The 21,004-nt window shown below is 44.2% G+C and overlaps 1 protein-coding gene across 4 annotated transcripts; it reads right to left on the minus strand.

The window, feature by feature from the left end:
• Positions 1-822: 822 nt before the first annotated feature.
• On the minus strand, positions 823-20,370 carry DDX6 (DEAD-box helicase 6). Of its 4 annotated transcripts, none has more exons than XM_080366929.1 (15): positions 18,801-18,932; positions 17,699-17,802; positions 16,166-16,629; positions 14,638-14,701; positions 14,057-14,161; positions 12,665-12,794; positions 12,054-12,200; positions 11,717-11,815; positions 10,875-10,993; positions 10,251-10,379; positions 9,804-9,920; positions 8,296-8,359; positions 7,286-7,387; positions 6,319-6,498; positions 823-5,171 (listed from the first exon to the last, which is right to left on the minus strand). In XM_080366929.1, exons 3-14 carry the CDS (start codon positions 16,363-16,365, stop codon positions 6,323-6,325), a joined length of 1,452 nt encoding a protein of 483 aa, XP_080223055.1. In that variant the 5' UTR covers positions 16,366-16,629; positions 17,699-17,802; positions 18,801-18,932; the 3' UTR covers positions 823-5,171; positions 6,319-6,322. The 4 variants fall into 4 exon arrangements, with proteins under 4 accessions (XP_080223055.1, XP_080223056.1, XP_080223057.1 ...); XM_080366930.1 differs by having other exon boundaries at positions 17,699-17,781; positions 18,801-18,929; XM_080366931.1 differs by lacking the exons at positions 17,699-17,802; positions 18,801-18,932 and adding an exon at positions 20,151-20,370.
• Between the last annotated feature and the right edge of the window lie 634 nt (positions 20,371-21,004).

Here is a 21,004-nt window from a genome sequence, read left to right on the forward strand (position 1 = left end):
ACCCCATCACTTACAGAGCTGCCTGATGAAAAGCCACAGTCTTGTGTTTGACACATACCATGGAATTTTCACACTGCACTTCAGCTGTATGTAGTTTCACAAGGCCTCTTCCACAAGGATTCCCAAATAGTTTTTACGTTACTCCTGGTTTTAACTGCCAATTCAGCTACTCTGCTTGCAAGAACCATGGGTTGGGAATATAGTATTAACTAAAGCGTGGCAGGCAGCAGCTTTGCCTGCCTTTCTAGCCAGCTTTCCCCTAAGCGCGAGCAAAAAAAGCGGTGCACCTTTCACTGATACTTCAGCTGAGACCACAAGTCACTCTGGTCAGAAGAGCCCATCACATCACATCCCACTTCCTCTGTTTACCCGTGGAACAGAAACTCCCATGGCTGTCCTGCAGGTAAACTGACATGACCAGAGGCACAGCACACACAAGAGCTTTCCTGGCACACGAGCAGCCAGCGAAGCAGAGGTCAGGGGTGACTCTTGATGAAAGATGGAAAGATTCTGCTGCACTGCTGCAGAAACTCCGGGTGTCAAAGCAACAGGTAAAGCCTACTAAAGAATAGACTGTGGAGCACTGCCCCCTGGAAGAGCACATACTGCCTAGGCTGGAGGGTCTGGACAAAAAGAGAATGATTCTTGTGGCTGAGCATTGCTCTCACAGGCAGAGCACCTTTCCCTTTATCAAAATTGACTCCTCTCCTTGAGGCTTCTCTCCAAAGATGGCTGCAGGCATCTGATGTGCCAGGGTTCACTACAAAGAGGTGTGCATGTTTTTTGCTCAGTGCTTTTCGAAGAAAAAAAATGAGACCGAACTGGATTTCCAGGGAGCTTTTATTGAGTTTTAGTCAACAAAATCAGGATTTTACCATTCAACTTTTTTGCACTTGAAACTCATGAAGCTCTTCACAAGTCAGTGCTGCGACGCACATACAGCCAGAGAAAATACATTCTCAACAAAACTGGAGCTCCGCTGGAGTCTGCCAATTACCGATTTAACAGAAAGCCAATTCTCCCCTCCCTCCCCTGAATGTTTTCAAGGACTAGTCCATATTGTTTGCTGGTTAACGGTAAGAATACAAACTTCTTCACTAGGGACTCGTGGATTACAATATTCCACTTGAATTGCAAATAACTTTTCTTGAAATAAAAGTTCCAGTTTCTTTCAATAAAGGGAACAGTGACTATTTTCTTCTCCTGACACCCCTTCCCTGTAATTATTGGTTAAAATACAGCAAGGCTGTATCTTAATAAACCCATCCCTCCCCCCCACCCCTCCTTACCCTTCCCTAACTTGTCTACAGCAGAATTTAACAATGCTTCCACACAGGGACGGTTTAGCAACATGAGGGTGAACTGAGCAAAACCTATAGGATAACCTGCCAAAGGCTCATTTTGAAGATCAGATGCATGCTCTTTGGTCCAGAGACCAGGTTTATTTTATGAAGGTAAACCGTGGTTCACAAAAGACAGACCAGAAGGTCACACAGCAATCTGAAAACTCCCTGCATGGACTACTGTTGCCCAGCTATTACCACAGTGGCCGTACTGCTGGAGTTCCTGGGAACAAAATTCACTCTGTCCTCAGAAAGCAACAGCTGCTCAGCCCCAGCGGCACTACGAAGTCCAGCACAAGGACAAGAACCACGGCAACATCAGCTCAGGGGATATGGCATGGCATCTCCATAACCTCTAGAATGGAAACTGAGGCAGGACAGCCATCTGCTCAGGTTTGTGTCCTATCAGTCCTTTGAAAAAAAAAAACCACAAAACCAACCAACCAAAAAAACAAAACAACCAAGCGTGTGAAGCATTTTTAAATCCCTGGAGCAGACACCCTCCCCCATCCCAAGTAAAAATAAAGAACAAAAGATCAGAATGAGATGATTTGATACCAACATGTATACAACATGAATTCATGTTGAGCTTCCTGTTCTTACCCACAAGGAAAGTCACAGAGGGCAAAGGAAAGATGCTCCCATCTCATTCTGGAAATTGAAACGTGTATTTGAGACCAGCCCACCCCCCTCCCTTTGGGAAAAGCCCTCCACAACTGCAGGGCACTCCTAACAGTGTGCACCCAGAGACCAGTTTACAGTTTCTCTCAAGTAAGCTGCCTGAAGAGTGGCATCACTCCCTTCACAGCCACTTCACCCAGCTGTGGAGCTCCATTTTGTCAGATTCACAGAATGACACTTTTAGACCTCCGAGGGGAAAAGTGCAGAATACATCAGGTTCTCAGCCACATTATCTTTGTCAGAGGCAGTATCTGACCTAGGGCTCATCACTGAAGGCTCCAACTAATGTGTAAATGTAAAGGCTGGCACATGACCAGCAAAACCAGGAGCTTGCAAGGAATCTCAGCAAGCCAAGATTTGTACACACTACTTACTCCTGAGTAGGGAAAAAAACAACAAACAAAACCCCAAAATAAAATTAAAAAAAAAAAAAAAAAAAAAAAACAAAACAAAGAAAACCACTAGGATTACCCTAGTCCTTTGGAGCATCTTTCCATTTGCAAGATCATGTCTGTTATAGATAGCCTACTAGCACCAAAAATAAGCCGCTTCCTTCTTGATAAGAAGCCACCTAAAACTGGTGCCCCCTGATAGTTTAGGTAAGTGCCACTCCTCAAGTAGAGGCCAAGTTCAAAGTAATACTTTCAAAAGTTCTGTGCTTTAAGAGGGACCATCAACGCATGGCACCAGGCTAACCTACCACAAATCCAAGCAGAGCATACACATCTGACTCAACATCGTTATCCTGTTCTTATTACATGTGCATGCCCTGGTAAGATACAAAACTTTTATTTACATTTTTCATGTCTGTTGCACTAAAATGATCCCTCTTCTGTCTCTCTGGAAAATCATAAGCTGGCTGCAGTACAAGAGCAAGATTTTACTTTTGGTCAAAGTTACCACCTGCAAAGTCCCACCCCCCCACCCCCAAAAAGCACCCCAGGATTGTTTACATTTAGTACCTGCCAGTCAGATGTAAGCTGTGTGGCTCACAGAGTGTCTGTGACCAAGCTCTTGAGTTTGTACTCTAGTGCAGCATTTGCTACAATTACGGAGTCACTGCTGACAAAAAAAAAAAAAAAAATCCCAAACGCAAAAACCTTTCCATCTTGTTAAGTTGTTAGGAGGCACCTGTCTTATGTTTCTGATCCTCAAGGAAATGGGATGGATAAGTCCACCTTGTAGTTCCTAACAATTGGACTCAAATTTCAAGAAAGAAAAAGGGTCAAAATGGGGAGAAGTTAAGACAATTCATTCCTGCGTCAAAGGTAAGCAAGCGTGGTGTGAATGCAGCATCTGTATACGCAAGAAAGGACCAAGCAAAAGGGACCACATTCATTCAAGTGCCTCCTGACAGTGTTGGTGAACAGGCTAAAAGGGAATTTTTTTTTTTTAAAAAAAGAGTACAGTTTTTGATTTGTCTCACTCCTTTTGCCTGTAGATCAGGCCAAACTTCAAGCATGTTGGGAGGGGCACAATTTAAAGCAACACTACTTGACCGGAAAGCACTTTTCAGCAATATACAATGCAAAATGACAGACAGCGAGTCGTGCCAAAACAGGAGACAGCAAGCAGCTTTCTGCAGCTTCGGACATTACCAGGGGTTTGCCCTCACCTGCTTGCAAGTCAGCATAGAGGCCGCTCTGGGCAGAAAATGCACGATGCTGCAGGAAGTAAATCAGTCCCACAAAGGTCCAGAACTGTAAGTTTATGCATGTAAATTGGTTTTCTATGGTTTCTCTTAAACCCAAATCCATGCCTGAGGCATACAACAGCTCAGCAACACTGGCACCTGCTGGATTTCCCTCATGCCATGGTGGAACACAGGTCACAGCCCCCTTCACAGCTTGTCAAGTTCCTGAAGTTTCTAAGGGGGAAATCAAAGAGTGTCTCAAATTCAGCTACAGATTTGAAGGCCCTGCAGCCCCACAAATGACCTCTTCCATACAAGCGGCACAGGACAGTGTTGCTAGCACCACAGCATACCCACCCTGACAAGGGACACTTGTAGAGGCCTGCTCTTCACAGACATCAGAGCACTTTGCATTGTTTAGTGTTGCAGAAAACTGAGCCCCTCTCATCTTTAGCTGCTCCCATAATCAGTCTAATCCCTTTAACCCCAGCAACCTTCATCACAAAAGAAAAAGTTATACATGAACCTAAACAGAAAAAAAAAATCATATTTACAAAGTTTGTACAATATACACATCTGAATTTCTATGGGACACACTGCACCAGAAGAAAGAGGGCCATGGCTCTGAAACAAGTCTACATATCAAGTGCTGTAACTACTAATGGAGACTCTTTATGGAAACCAGTCTTTAGTGTTCTGCTAGAGCATAGGGCTTTTCTTATGGCTCCTGCAAAGGATGACAGGCTACTCTTTCCTTCTGGAGCTATGATGCTGCACCTAATCAGCCCAGATTTTAAGTTGGTTTCATTTTAAATACAGGTATTTACAGTGTGGGTGAACTGCAGATGCATATCAACTCCTCCAATTAAGAAAACAAAACAAAACAAAAAAGTTGAAGAAAAAAGTAGTATTACCAATAGGTTTCACCTCCCAGCCCTGGGCTTGAGTACTTGGGGAGGAGGAGAGGGGGAAGAGAGGGGAACTTTGACCTGAAACCAAAAACGTCTGTTGAATCCTTGGGCTGTGTCGGAAAGGTGATATTCTGAATGGTCTCATAGCATAAGGCACTTTGCACGAATAAGTAACAAGCTCTTTAGCTTAAAAACAGATGAGTAACCAGGGAGAAGTTGAAATGCACTCAGTCGATGGTTGAAGAATTTGAAATAGCAGACAAGCTTGCGTTCATCAAGATTCTTCTCTTTTCAGGGTTTCTCTTCTTCCCTTGCTGCCCCTCCCACCCAAAGAAAAGAAAAATTTAAAACCAGCAGTTAGTGCAACTAATGTTCAACCAGCACACAGTGCAAACAAGTGGAAAAACAAAAAGACATTCCTTTTATCTTCTTTCTTCCTTGCTGCCAAATTTAAAAAGAAAAAAAGGCCAAGCTCTTTAGTCTTCATAGTTCCAAAATGAAAAGACGAAGAAAAACCCACAAAGAGAAGGGTATCCCCAAAGAAACGATGTGTCACAGATCCGGATCAAAGGGCTTCACCGTCTGGCATGTGTAATCAAAAGCCTAAAAAAAAAAACCACAAACCAAAAAAACAACCACAACACGAACAGTTACCACCAATTCTATGCAAAACCAGAACAAAAGTAATGAATCACACTGACTACACAGCAGCTCTGGAAAAGCAAAGGGCACTTGGAACAGCTCAACCTCAACCACAGCCTCGCACACAAAGGTGCTTGCTAACACCCTGTTACACTCATGGAGCACAACTGTCTACTCCTTTGCTGTCCTTCAGGACTTATCTAGCAGTCTGCTTCTATGGCCGCTTTTTTTTTTTTTGTGTCACCCGAGAAGAATTTCAGCAACTTCACTGGGATTCTACTTCTAATTCACCATCTCCAGGAAGAGTACACAAAAGAATGATTTTTCAATCCAAACTGTACAGTGTCAGATCTTGCACCGTACTGCATCTTAACTAAAACCTGATCAAACACTGTCCTGTAGCTATTCTGCTGGACTGCAATCCAGGGTGAGTTTTCTTCTTATGGGACTCAACTTAGCAGTTTCTCCTCAGACAAAGATCAGAAAGGGCATACTTCAGAATCTCTGACAGCACACCTCATTTTCTTCAAAGGCTATGTAGACGACCTCGAGTGGCAGCAAAGATGAATTACAGCTTCTCTACCCAATTTGTTTACTTGCAGGAGTTCTATGACCCAAAGGATGCAAAAGATGCAGCACCTTCAGCTTGAATCTGTTCTAACTGGTGAGGTGTTCAGGCTCTCCTGTTAGTGCACTGTTCTCAAAGCTATCCATTTTCTCTAATCTTTTTGAGGACTACCTTCCTCCCTGCCCCTCATCGATTTCTCCTTTTAGTTACAAAGTACAGAAAGAATTCCTTAGATTCCTAGCAGCCCATCCTGGCTTCTCCAAACACCATTCCCCACTCCCCTCTTTCCCCGATTTTTGGTCTCCTGAGTGTATGGTCAGCGTTTCAATTAGAACAACTAAAAATTACTCATTCCCCCCCTCCCAGCTTCAGCACATCCACAGAATTCCTTGCACAGATGGTCTATTTCAACCCCCTGTTTTCACATTCAGAGCCTCTTCAGCACAGCAGTTTCCCTCTCCCTCTGTGGTTACATTCACACATCAGCACTTCTTTCATCCAACACAACTTCTCTATTCAGGAAGGCATTTACATACGCACATGTTTACTGTTTCTCATCTTCTACAGGTTCACTGTGGTATTCTGCCACATACAGGCTCTTGTCAATGTTGCTTGGTATGGGTTTAATTTCAGTTCCCAACTGCTCCTCAATACTTTTCAGGTTGAATCGATCATCATAGGTGATCAAGTTGATGGCCAGGCCAAGATGACCAAAGCGACCTTGACAAGAAAGGAGGGAAAAAAAAAAAGGACAAAAAAAAAAAAAGACCAAACTGAGTAATAGAAGGCTGACTGAAAAAGTCTGCAGACTGTAGAACTGTCGTTATCACCAATGATAAAAAAAAACCCAGGCCCCAACACAGGTCTCTACAACTTTCACATCAGTTTTTGGTAAGGAGTTTTGTACTGCTGTAGGAATAAGAAAACCCAGGAGGTTCAAAATGCTTTGACCATATCTCCTTATTAATTACCAGCTAGAAGTCTTCCACTACTGCATTATGTATGTCCAACCCTTCTTCAGGAACAGAATTCTTGAACAAGCCTGAACTACAAAGCTCAAGTATACAGAGTTCCTTTGTTTACTGCCTTTCTTAAGGATATATTTTGCTGATGTCCTGACATTAGAAATATACCCTGGCACAGGCAGAAGAAAACTAGGCTTAATACACCACAGAAGCTAAGTGTTCAGTATAGAATTTTCCCAAACTGCAAACAGGAACACCAGGAAGTCTCCTGAGATTAAGGCACAATACGCTTTTTTTTTTTTTCCCCCCTCCCCATATTGGGCTGTTCAGGCCAGTTTCAAAAGACCAGCCCTTTATTTAGATATTTGTTGAGAGATGATACCAAGAATGAACTGGTCAGGGGAAAAGAAAAAAAAAAAAAAAATCACAGCTAACTAAAGTTAATTCTCAGATACAGTAATAAAAAAACAGAAGCCAATTCGAGCCTAAGAAACATCACAGTCATCAGCAAAGCCGTACCTAAAAGATGTTTTTCCTCTCACCTGATCTGCCAATACGATGGAGGTAAGTCTCTGCCAGCTTTGGGAAATCAAAGTTTATCACCACATTCACAGCCTGAATATCAATACCTCGGGTAAACAGATCTGAAAGACAATCCACGTCACAAAGTTAATTTCAAGCAGATCAAATGCTGACAGTATTTAGGGTGGGAAGATTAACAGTGATTAACATTGGCTTGCACTACCTTCCAGATACAAGCTTTCCTTGTATCAAAGACAGTTTACATACAATTCTGTTACAGCTTTTTCTTGCTCTTTATCCATTATAAACAAGAATAACATCAGGAGAATGACCAAAACACCAGATCTGCAAATCTATGCTGAAAAAGTAATGAGCACAAAGCTATTTTTTTCCATGTTAGACTATTTCTCAGCAGGTCATCTTATACAAGCATCTCCTCACACGTGACTGTGCATTACCAATGTCACAACAGACTCAGCATCTGAACTACATCCCACTAGCTCAACTATTTTTATTCCGCTTCTAGTGTTTTTTGTTAAGACAATCCAGACACACGTAGTGATCAGCAGGCACTGCTGCAGCAGCCATACAACGGAGAACTCTGATCACACAGAGGCCAATCAAAACTACAAAAATATTTAGAAAAGGTGAGCTATAAACATTTGAAGAATCCACAAAACTTACTCAGGTGATTCTAGCCACAGTTCTATGAATATTTCGTGAAGTTTATGGCCCCACAACGCAGAGAGCACTCACACATCAAAGTCTACAGAGAACATTACTGTGATAGTATTTTCTGCACTATTTAAGTCATCTGTCAGCAAGTTGCACCTTGACAGTTTGTCATGAAAGACAAAAATCTACATGTCTAAAGGAGTGCTGCACCCTGCTACATGCAGGCTTGAAAAAGACATCTTGTGAAAACATACTAGTTTTACTACAAATCAAGTTCTCTATTATACCTCGGCTAATGGCTAATCTGCTTTCTATCACAACCTTTAGAAACAGGAAAATGTTTACGAAATCTTACCAGTGCAAACAAGATTGCGGCATAAGCCATTTCGGAAATCGTGGAACACACGATTGCGATGCTCCTGGAAATACATACATTTTATATATATTATAAAAACAAACGAAACAAAGAGAAAAACAGCTGTGACTTTCAGGAACATTCAATTTACAAACACCAAACTTCAATCACACAAATTCCTCCCCCTCCTCACTAGATGACAGCTGAGTCAAATAAAGGTGCCAGTACATTTTTAGCACTTCATTCCCACATATTCCGAAGAACTTACCAGAGGGGCCTTTGGTCACCTGACTTACCTGACTGTGTTTTAAAGCCTCCTACAGCTGCCCCAAAGCCATCTCAGGGGTATCTTAAGTTACAATTACAAGAAATGCACAGCAAGGAATTTAAACTGGTATTTTGACTATCATCTTCCCCCAGCCCCCTGACAAAATCCAAGCATGTTTTATTCACTCCCTTGACCAATGAAATTGGCAGTAAATACTTCATACTGGAAAATGAAGCTTTCACTACCAATTCAGAATTAGGGGTGGACGAGTCAACTGTCTGTGAAGACTCTCCTCTAACAAACAAGTCACTTTGGGCCACACAAAGATTAAGTAAGTATCACTGTTAAGGAGTAAAATTAACAGCAGGAATCAGCAAGTTGAAAATTTCTGCACACAACACGTTGTGTTTATTCACAAAGATCATCTACTGACTGATCAAACACTGGCATTACCTGTCAGTTCCATGAACAGCAAGCTACATTTCCTCTAAAGCTTTCATTTGAATTTATTCTAGCTTAAGTATAAAATGAAAAAAAGATTTCAAAGTAGTACTGTTTTACATGCATCACTTCAACCTTCTGACATCTTTTCGTACACTTGCTGAAAACAAGGAAACTACAAGTATGAAGCTTGAGGACATGTGAGCTACCTAACGTACAATTAACAGAAACCACTGCACCAGCAAAGCTGCACTGGCCTTTGTCATCATCTACACCAAGGCCATACGCACTCAGTCACCACACCGCAGCTGGGGCTTTCACCAAGAGGTTTGAGCAAAGCCTCCTCACAGACTTCTCAGATTCCTCTGCACAGTGCAAACTTTACTCTTTGCAAAGCCACACAGGGCACTCAGCTGAGTATTCGGCTTTGTCATTTGCTTTAAATCAGGCTCATTTTCATCTGTGTCAGTTACACTCTGTAGTCTACCATGGCTCCCCATGCTGGCAAAAGCAAGGCAGCAGCAGTAAGAATTGTGTCTTTTGGCCACAGTCTGTGCTCATACTGGACTAATTAACCTGGCCTGAAGTACTGCGAAGTACCAACTGATAAGCCACACTGAATAGTCTGGAAAGAGGTCAGGGCCAGGGAGGGTGCGTGTGGTGTGTGTCTAAAACCACGGATAGCAAAGCGATTCAGTTTTCAAAGAACATGCAAATTTAAAGTAAGCACAAGACTTAATTCAGCTACACAATAAAGCTTGGGGTGGTGTGAACAATCCACTGTAGACTTCATACTCACCTGCCTCATTTTAGCATGGATATAGAAGCAGGAATAGCCCAGCTGGGAGATCTTTTTGGCTAGCAATTCAACCCGTTGAGAGGAGTTGCAGAAAATGATCGACTGGTTAATCTGGAGCTGAACACATAAGTAGCATGCTCTGTAAATGCAGCATTTTACTAACAAATGATCCAAGACATAAGTCTAAATCCCTTCCAGAATGAAAGCAAAGCAGGTATGCTGCTGGCAACTTCCACATCACGTATTTTTATGCCAGAGAGGGAAAAATTAAAAAAAGTTCTGTAACACAAAGGTGCAAGACAGAAAGCACGCATTTTTAGCTTCATCTAAATAGCACATTTTGACAAGGAAAAATTATTGTTAAGCCATCTTTGCCACCCTCAGTCTCATTCTTGGTTCTGAAAGGAAAAAGCTTCTGTATGCTCTTGACCCAGCCCTACTACTTACCCTGGAAAACAGCGTATTGAGGCAGTGTACTTTCTGACGTTCAGTTACATAGGCATAGTACTGGGTAACTCCCTTCAAGGTCAGTTCTTCCATCAGATTAATCTCATAGGGCTTCTGCAAATGGGAATTCTGAAAAATAAAGATTAAGTGGGCAGATCTACATGCAAAACAACGTTAAGTACTTCCCAGCCTCCGGCACACTTAACTTCCTCCATAGCCAGAATGCACCACCTAGCCACTCACTTCACATTACACACAAAACAGAGAGAATGGGTAAAATTTCACAGAGGATCACTTATAAATCCAAGGTGACCGAGCAGGCCAAACAGGAGCACCCTCTGGAAGCAAATCAGCACAAATGACATGTAATTAACATACAAAGTGGCAAACAGTACACAGTACCCTATAGGTAAGAACTGTGCATACCTAGCTTTCCCATGAATGCGACTGCAGGTCAAAAAACTATTTTCAAACCTCTGTCCTAGATTTAGGCTGATTTAGATTAAATGAGTGAAGTTTGGATGCATTAACAAAAATAAGCACAAACAGCCATACACCACTCATCCACACACTTCCTGTGCGATGTCACCACCATCAAATGCACATGAATACATCTGCACTCACCATGAACTTCTGTACACTCAAAGGGAAAGTGGCTGAGTAGAGCAAAATCTGTCTGTTTTTAGGTAGCGTCAGAATAATGTCTTCCATTATTTGAACAAAATCTTGAGACAGCAACTTATCTGCCTGTAACAACAGAGGTAGCAAAGAGTAAGTTAAATTAATGGGGCAAGATTTCAGTCTTCTGGTAGTACCATATTGGGGAAAAAAACTCAAACCAAACCACCAGGAGCATTCTCCCTGCCCTTATCATGGGACTGTCCCCTTTGGAGCACACATCATGTGCTCCAGAAGATGTGTGATTTAGCTGCTGGAGACAGGATTCATCAGTAAAAGGAAGTTTACCCTCTCATGGTTTTTACTTTGATTTAAACAGAATCAAATTCAGGCAAAACATATGGAATCTGAACAGCTAACAGGGTTCCTATCAGAGTCATCAAGAGCTTTCACACTTTTTTCTCAACCTGCCACTCAGAAGCCTGTATGCTACTGGATGTTCATAAATCACTTCTGTATACAATCACATGGTAAGCACAGCTCACTCCTTAAATTAAAACCAAACAAAATGCATTCCTTCATTTCAGAATAGACCATTAGTCTATCCTACAGGAACAGCAAAGGTGACAAGAGCAAATCTTCCTAGGCTGTTTTCTTAAAAGTTTCACATGCAGAAAAATTCTTCTGCCAAAACACCTTCTCAAAAATACTGAGAAATGGATGTGCTATAACCTTAGAATGTCTCTTAAGCAAAGCTGATTTGCTGCTGTGCATAACAAGGAGACTCGCTGAGACACATCATTGCTTTAGCTTGGTGTTAAAATCCCAAAACATTTAACATGAGCAACTTGCCTCATCCAATACTATCATCTGGACATGCTCAACTTTTGCTACTCCTTTCTTGATGAGATCGAGAATTCTCCCAGGGGTAGCTATCACCACATGCACTGTAAGGTTAGAAGAGCAAAAAAAAAAAGGTTAGGGTGACTGAAACAACATTTCCAGCATTCATGGCCACATTTCGTACGAACAGTTTGAGCAAATAATGACAGCATACGAACAGTGAACAAGACATATTGTAGTCTATGTTCTGTAACAGGCAAACAACAACAAGCAGAAATTCCACTGCCACACTGTAAAAGCCACAAACAAAGAGCAACTGTGGCACAGCAAAAGTGCTCCAACCTGTATCATCAAGCCGCATTATGTCATCTCGCAAATTGGTTCCTCCCGTTGTTGCCATCACTTTGGCACCTCCCATGTGTTTGCTGACTTGGATACAGATTTGACTGACCTGCAGGGCTAGTTCACGGGTGGGAACAATCACCATTGCTGAAAGTTAAAAGCGTCAGTGTGAGTTACTAGGAACACACTATCTTATGTATTAATCCTTAGAGAAGACAGAGACTTTATGAAAGCTACATTCCTATGGTTTTGGAGCTCCATCCTGGATATCCCGATCAAGAAACTGATTACAACAAGGCCAATTCCATGCAAGTGTTCTCTGCCCCTCTGCATGAGTCCCCCAGCCAGCATACTTGCTTATTACTCCCAACCTGCTTTCCAGGGCAAGATGGTAAAGTCCAGAAGACACCTTTCATTTCAAGATTTTGAAAGCAACTGTGGGACTTTTAAAATTTCACCTCCCCTCCACCACTCCCCATTAAACTTCAATGAAAGTACAAACAGATAACCTATGCTGCTCAATTTCACAAACCAGTTTTAGATTAACATCCACTGTGTGGCAACTGACACCATTACCTGGCTGCAGCTAAGTGAGACCCATCTCAACTGACCTTGTATATTGTCCTTCTTTAAGTCTAGCCGTTCAAGTAAAGGAATGAGGTAGGCTCCACTCTTGCCTGTTCCATTTTTCGCTCTAGCCAAGATATCCCTACCAGATAAAGCAATGGGGATGCTCTCCTCCTGAAATGCAATGACAGACAGCACATGAGCAATCATAAGCCATGCTCGCTGAAGGGCTGGCAAAATTTAACTCTCCTTGCTAACAGTACCATGTGAAATCCAATTGCTTCACAGAGTATCCTGCAACAGCAAGCATCACAGACTCACAAAAGGAAGGAGTTAAGCCTATTAGTAAAAAGTTCCCCAGCAAAGCAATAGCTCCACCCTCCACATCCCTCTTCGAAGTCCTTATCTGGACTGGTTATAAGAGAAAAGGATTGATAAACCCATACTGACACATTTAGGAAAAAAGCAAAAAATTAGGAAAAAAAACCAAGTGAAGAGACTGTCACTGGCAAACTCCTCCTGTGGAAAAAAGATACCCACCTACACCTTGACATCAGAACCACCTCAGCCCACGTAGTTCAAACCTGCACACTCCTGTGATATACTTCTCATAATACCAGCAGGCTTTCCTTTTGAAACTTCAGCCATTCAAACGCAAGCCCCAAGTATTTTTCACTTTACTGTCTTTTACAGCAGCATCTAAAAAACCCTCAGCGTTTTGGAAAGGCGACGTGGTTAGAATTGGTTTTAAAGCAGACAAATTACCTAAAAGCCATAGCTTTTTCATGTCTTAAGGAGATAAAGTGGCAGAGCTGTGTCAATGATAATCCTTCAAAGAGCCATTAAAAGGGAGTTCAACCTCCCCACTTGCCTGAAGTTTACACATCAACAGCTTTTAACAGAACAAGCCTTACAAGTAAAAGCAAGATGGAGTGACAGAGAAGTAAATTTGCTAACTTATTAATCTCTCTCCCATAATCTCCTCATCACGCTCCTTCCAGGTGCTTACAAGAAGAAAAAAGCTAAGATTGGGATAAAACCACAGTTATCTTTGTAACAACTAAAGGTACGTAGCCTACGATAACTCAAGTTTTTCAAAACATTTCCAGAACAGCCCTGTTCTCACTGGGATTGCTTATGTGAAGGATGTTACTGACCAGAGGATTAATGTACTAATGGCCTCAAAGTGAAAAGGAAAATCCAGCCAAGTTAACTTCTCCAAAATGTCAATCAGTCATATCTCTTAAGTCACCCACTGTAAGACTCAGTGATTTAATCAAGTGTTAGAAATTCTCACCTTTCCCGAAGGGCCAAGTTCTACTGTTCACAATCCCAGTTTCCTAAACCATGATACAAGTATCCAACATTTAAGCATAAGAATTTTAATACATTTATAAAAATCAAATGTTTCTGCAAGTAGTCTGTTTGTAAACAACCTGAATAGGAGATGGTTTTTCCCAGCCCATTTCAAAAATTCCCATCAGCAACTCCCGTTTCAAACAGTAATCTTCAAACTCGTTTCCTTTTGTGGAGGTCACGTCCTGAATAATCAAAAAAAGCACATGCATAAGATTAGGTCATACATCCCACAGCTGTAGACTGGTCTGACTCAATGAGAGACTGCCTATGCAGGAAGGCCACAAAGTGCATTCCAATACTATACAGGAGCTCCCACTCATCTGGGCAATACCATGTAGTGGAGAAGGAAACATTAGCTTTCTCATAACCAAACACAGTACTGTAAACACACACTGACATCTTTTGATCTACCCTTGCAAAAGACATTGACAATCAGTCCCATGCTGTAACGCTAATACAGTAAGAAATCCACAGTAAACCCAGGTTTTGAGCTTCCCAAGAGAAGCCTCTCTCCCAAACAGCTGCAGAACAAATTAATTCTTCACTTAAAACAGCAGGAGCTGAACTGCTTTTGTTTGCTTAGGACAAATATTTTGCCACTGCAGCTTCTCCCACATCATTTATTTAACATTTATTCCTACAATCCAACCATCCTTACCGAAGTTTTGATTCTCAAATCCTTTGGAGGGAGTTTTAAAGTCTTCTTCCAGTCATCACCAGGTCTACACCAAAAATGAAATTAAAATAATTTTTTTTAAAATTCTGGTTTAATAATTTCATTTTGCATTTTCTTAGATACAGTGACGAACACATAATATTTTCACTTCCTGAAAGCTAAAAACACCTACACATACGAGCTCAAGTTGTCTCTGAGCTCAGCAGGATGCAACAGGCAGGGAATTGTAAACAGAGAAAATCAGCAGTCTGTCAAGCACACATGGAATCGGAGAAATTTTTATCCAGTCATGATTCAAGTCCCATTTTTAGGCCACTGACTCAATCTGGTAGAATACAGATTTAAAACTGAGGACTGACTTAGTCATATGACAGAAACTAGCTATAACAAAAACAGATGAGAATATTTCATCACTTAAAAAGAAAAAATTTCTATTGCCCAGGGAACACCCATTCTTAATCTGTGAGTAATGTGAGAAAATAAAACACACTTTTGGGGAGAAAATTCAGCATGTTACACTTGTTGATCAAACGTTGTCTTTTGCTCTCAGCGAGACTCAAGTCACCCATGCTCCCTCAAAATCCACTGTACAGACAAAGTCCTTTCTCTTCCCCAATCCCAGGAAGTCATGAGTGAATTTTCACAGGTTTAGCTCATCAGTTTCACAACAGTAGCTCATTAAAAGAAAGGGGGGGAGGGTAGAAATGAGTTGGGCAAACTTTAAGAACCTGAGTATTCCATTACCCACTCCCTGCTGACAGCTGGCATCTCCTTCACAACCGAGTTAAACTGAACGTGAATGTTGTTTGGGAGAGAAGGAACCATGGGTGAGGTGAGTGGGGGGAGGAACACATTGCTGCACCATCCAAGTCTTTCACATCTTTCAGAATTTTCAACCAGCACACTCACATTTTATTAGCACAGTTCCAAAATCAATATGGTATCACTGTGATACTGTCCTACCATCAAAGTATCTCAGCTCACGCTTTGATGAATTCAAGCCGGAGAATTACACCAAGGAAAGCAAGCACTATTACTTAAGAACAATGACAGAAAACAAGGAGTTTCTCACCATGACAAAGAACTGCAACAAACAACTGAAAAGCATACACAACTGGGCTGAGACTAGCTGGCATTTCCTTCTCTGCCTTAAATTTCAGTTCAGTTCCTCCCCACTCCCCAACTTCCCTCTCATATCACTCGCAACAAGCCAAGAAAACAAGATGCTGCCACTGCTGCTGCTCAGTGGACTACCTCTGACAGGAGGCTACACACTCTGAAAAGGAAAGCATCATCAAACTCTATTTTCACAACAAACACACTGCAAAGATCACTGTCAGAGAGAGGCTTGCACACAGAAATACAGCTTTCGTTTTGTCACACATGTCACAGGACACTTCAACAGCCAGTATCACAACAGAAGAAAACTTTTTAAAATGGGAACCTAAAATCAATTTCCCACACACAACTTTTAAACATTACTTTTCTAGCAGCCGATATAAACACTTACTTAATAGCGGTGGTCATACTCTGTGCTTGCTGTTGAGTGCCATTATTGATTGTGTTGGCATTTTTCAGCTGGTTCATCTGTTGCTGAGTTTGTGTGCCTCCACCTCCTGGGCCCCCGCTGGGTTTTACAGGGCCTCTCAACTGCCCATTCTGACTGGATAGACCCATTATAACAGGGTTCTCTGTTCTGGCCGTGCTCATGTTTTTATTTTTAAAGATGTCTTTTTAGACTTTAAAACTTTGAAAGTCAGTACAGAAACTGTAATAACAGTTTATTAGACTCTCCAAAACGAAGAGATAAATAAGTCTTGCTCAATATATGAGTCCTTTATTGCAATGCAGGCAAGCACCTGTAAGTCACTCAAAAGTAAAGTAGTAACTTGCTCTGATGCACTGTGGATCAACTTTTTTTTAAAAAAAGCCCTCTAACAAAGTTGAGTTATATCAGAATTCACTTGCTTCAATCTGCAAGAGAAGCAGACAGTAACAATTAGTTTTGAATTTTAGCTACACAAATCACATCAATTTACCTTTGTATTTTAAGAATCACTTCTTCCCAGGCAGCATGCAACACTACTCACTTTTCTGTCTTCTCCGTGATAATTACCAAGACACACATCAAAACTTTTTTTCCCTTTTCTCTAAAGCTGTGCCCACCACCCTCAGTCACCAAAGATAATTTTGCAAACGGCTATGCTTGCAGCAGCCTTCCCGTGAGTAAGCATTTGAAAAATACTAACTGCCCCCTCCCTGTAAAGTAAGCATGAATTCTAACAATTGCTTTGCTAGTTCTTGAAATTCTCCCGCTTCTGGAACACAGCAAAGCAGCCCTGAAATGCCAAGCAACAATGTTATGCACAAGTTTGGGACAGGAAACTGGACCGCAATATCAAGTGAACATTCAAGGTAGAATTGACAAGACCTTAAAGTTACTCTATTTGTGCTTTTCACTTCCAAAGGGAAATAGAAACTATGTTACCTTCGGGGAAGGGGAAGGGGAAGGGGAAGGGAAAAAAAACAGACACCACCACCCCCAGCTTACCCTCCAACCCAAGAATTTAGTTCAACCAGCTTACTCAAGTTTTTAAACTGGTCATTGACTTAATAACATTTGGAATAGCAAAACAAACAATATCATCAAGCTGAACTGACAGACTTCACAAAACAGGAAGCTACTAAGTGACTGAGTCTAAACTGAATCAGTGAGTAATACACGTTTACACTGGATACCTAGCTTCCTGCTTATGCGTTCCACATGATGTTACCTTCCAGCTGTCAGTAACAACTCCTATTGGCCCAAAAGATAACATTTGGTACACGTGACTTAATAATATTGACACCGTATTTAATGGAAAGGTTCACAAACCTGTAAAGAGAATACCAAGTCTGCACCTTACACAAAGCAAGCATGGACCAGAACTGAAAACCCCCTTATGATGATATTAAGGATCCAAGACATTTCCAGTCCAAAACCTTTTGGAAGCAACAGAATGTAGGCTTGCCTGTACAATTACTCATCACAATGTGTCCATACCTTGGGAAAACGCAAAGGAAAAACCAGCAGGCTACTGCTTCCTAATTTCAGCGTCCACAAAAAAAGCGCAGTTTCCCCAGTGACTAAAAGGTAAGTTCAAGAGCCTTTCAAGAGGATGGAAAAGGAATTCAGACTCTTCCCAGACTTCCCAGCTGTCTCCAAGCATGTCAGTTTCAGCTTCCCAGCAAAACTGTAAAGTTTGCCGAACCAGGATTTTTCTGCTAGCTATCTTCCCAGCTGGAAGCGCTGTTTCAAGGCGCCTTTGAAGAGAGCTTTCTCCTGCCCATTAACTTTGCAAAAACCGGACGAGTCACAAGTCACCGGGGTCCACCTACAAGACCCGGATAACGGCGCCGAGGGGTTCCCTCGGTCCCTCAACCTCCCTCGCTCGTAACCACCCTTCAGAAGGGCAGAGATAAAAGCAAAAGGCACAGCCCCATCGAACAGCCCCAGCAAACCTCCCCGTGCCGAGCCGAGAAGCGCCACCATTTCGCAAACCGCCGGTCCGGTGGAAAAAAAAAGCACCCCCCGCACCCTGGCTCTGCCCTCCTAGCGCAGCCCACGGAAGCGGGCGGCCGGGCTAGCGCCCGGGGCAGCCGCCGCCGGACCCTTCCCTGTGCTCCTCCGGCAGCTGACCCCCGCGCCTCGGCCAGGCCGGGGCGGCCGCGGCACAAAGCGGCAGCGCAGCCCGCCCGGCCGCGTCGACTCCCGCCGTGCCCATTGTTTCCGGAGGACCCGGGCCGCACTGCGGCGTCGGCCCCGCCGTGGCGGAGAGCGACGCGGGGCCGGCGCCGCCCGCCAAACGAAGCTGCGCCACACCAGCACCTCCCGCCCGCGAACAATGAGGCGGCCCCCGCCCGCCGCCACGGCCGGCAACAAGCGCCGCCACGGCCCCGCCCCGCGCCACGGCCCCGCGGCCCGGCCGCTCCCGGCCCGGCTCGGCCCGGTCGCCCCTGCCCCGCCCGCGGCCCCCTCGGCGCCGCCAGGCCCCGCCGCTCCCGCGGGCCGCCGCAGGCCGCGAGGCTCGGCCAGGCGGCAAGCAGCTCCCCCCGCCCCGCTCCCGCCGCCCCACGCCCGCCTCGGCGCCCCAGCCTGTCCTCACCGCCACCAGCCGCGCTCCCCCCTCGCCCAGGTATAAAATCCTTTCGCTCCCCCTTGGTGCCTTGTTATGGCGACTCGACGCTCCAAGATGGCGGCTTCCTCCTTCCTCCCGTGCGCCCTCCCCCTCCCGGCAGGGCAGGCCGGCCCCACCCCGCACGCACACGCACGCACACGCACGGCGGGAGGGGGCGCGGCTTCCGCTCGGCCCGGCCCGGCGCCCCAGGGTCCGGCTGCGGGGAGCGGCCGTAGGGGGCTCGCCGCCGGCGCAGGCCATGTCCGCCCTGTCCTTGGCGGAGGGCGGGCGAGCGCTCGCCGCCGGCGACTCCCGCTGCCGTTCGGGTTGGCGCAGAAGGAGCGACCGCCGAGCCGGTGCCGCCGCCTCTGGCAGCGACGGGGCCTGCCGGAGCGTGTGGCCTGGCTGCGTGCTGCGGCGGGGCACCTGCGGGGCCAGGGGCAGGAGCCGCCAGCAGCGCTTGCCGTGGGCCCCCTCAGAGAGACACCAGAAACGTCCCGTTTCCCAAGCACAAGTTAGCACAGCTTCCTTACGTAGTCGTTAAAACACAGCTAACACAAACGTAAGACTGAAAGGCTGACCCGTGGCACGCAGGAGCTGTAACTGCCCGTGGTGGCGGGCTGGAAATGGCGATCTCCTTTTTAGAGAGCTACCGTCTACAGGGGTTTTGACAAACTGAGGCACAAGGGAACATAATCTTAAACACTAGCCTAAAAGTGCTGGTAATTCCAAAATGTTTTGCAGGCAAGTCTTTCTTCCAATGTTTTTGCATATTGGGCACAAAAAGACAGGGAAACCTGATTTCCTCTCACATTGCCATTTTTTCCTAGCTCCTCACATCTATGGCCATCCTCAGATCATTGTTTATCCCGGGCCTCAACAGCAAAACGTGCAGCTGGGGCCTGTGCTGCACACGGTGTCCTGGCCCAGCCTGCCCACACCGCAGGAGCCCGCGGGCCACAGCAGGAGATGCCAGTGCCATTCCCTCCTCTGCGAGGTGCAGCACAGCCATCCCCATCAGGCACAGCAACCTGCCTGGTGTAACAATTTAACATATTGCTGCCCAGTTCTCAGGGGAAATAAGATCAGCAGAGCCTTGTCCTTCATTTATTTTTTTCTTTTGTTTGCTCCCAGACTACCTGCTGCTCTGCTGTGGGGCAGCTGCCGTGTCCTGAACTGCAGTCCCCTGGGGCAGAGAGGTCATCAGCCTCTCTGCCACCTGATGCGTTCCTCTTTCTTTCTAAAGCTTCTGTTCCAAGCATGGCAAGAGAAAAAAGAACCCGAAAAGACAGGCATTGTGCCTTCAAATGCCAGGGCAGTGGAAAAGCTGCATCTGACCTGTTTCTTGATGTGCCAGTTTGTTGTGCTGCTTGTCGGCCAAAGGGTGCAGCAGTTACAGCTGGAGAAGCCTCGACTCCTTGATTCCCACAGTCACAGGCATATGCTGGGCACAATATTTGTTCTCGGGTGCCTGCTGCTGCTGCTCTGGCCCTGCTGTGCAGGGAACTGCGTTTCATCTCAACCCTTCACAGGGATAAGCATCGCACTTCACGACGAGATACACAGGAAATAGCATGCTCTAACCTTAAAAGAACAAGTGACAACAGAAATTAACAGATTAGTAAATACAACTAACATCTGTAGGCAGCATGTGCTTCGCAAAGCTTTGGTTGCGGTAACAGCAAATGAGGCAAACTGAAAACATTAGAGGTAAGAAGATTCAGAAGCCAGAAGTGATCTGGCTTTTCTCAGGCAGAGCTCAGAAAGTCAGTGTAACGTCAAACAGGTCAGTGGATGTGCTTGTTGGTCACATAGTTACACAGAACGGAGCAACTGTTACAAGTAGTGCATTTTATCGTCCTTGTGTAAAGCTAAATAATTGCCTGTTATCAGAATACCTTATAGAAGTAAAAGAAATTTTGTGTTCCTGACCAAACAAGAATAGTTCTCCAGTAAGAGTGTGTGCCTGTGACAGAAAGCCAGAGTTCAGCCAGGAATTTCCATGTATGACCACCAAAACAGTCCTCAAATATTTAACATTGAATTTTGTGACAATTTTCTTCCATAGCCAGTTCCTTACCTGCCTGTGAAGTGACATTGTTTTTCATGTACATTTCTGCCCATTTATTTTTCTCCCATGTGTTTCTATCATCTTTCTTACATTTCATGTTACAGCAACAGGTGGATCCCAT

Source organism: Falco punctatus (assembly GCF_963210335.1).
Source record: "Falco punctatus genome assembly, chromosome: 16".
NCBI lineage: Eukaryota > Metazoa > Chordata > Aves > Falconiformes > Falconidae > Falco > Falco punctatus.

Bases quoted from the DNA above. Each gene is read 5' to 3' on its own strand.
- DDX6 (XM_080366931.1), bottom strand. From the start codon at position 16,365: ATGAGCACGGCCAGAACAGAGAACCCTGTTATAATGGGTCTATCCAGT. The intron at 12,795-14,056 runs GTTGTTTACAAA...ATTGCATTTCAG, and splicing joins AAAAACCATCTCCTATTCAG to GAGGAGAGCATCCCCATTGC. The intron at 9,921-10,250 runs GTAAGTAGTAGG...TTATGTGTTCAG, and splicing joins TCAATACGCTGTTTTCCAGG to CTCCAGATTAACCAGTCGAT.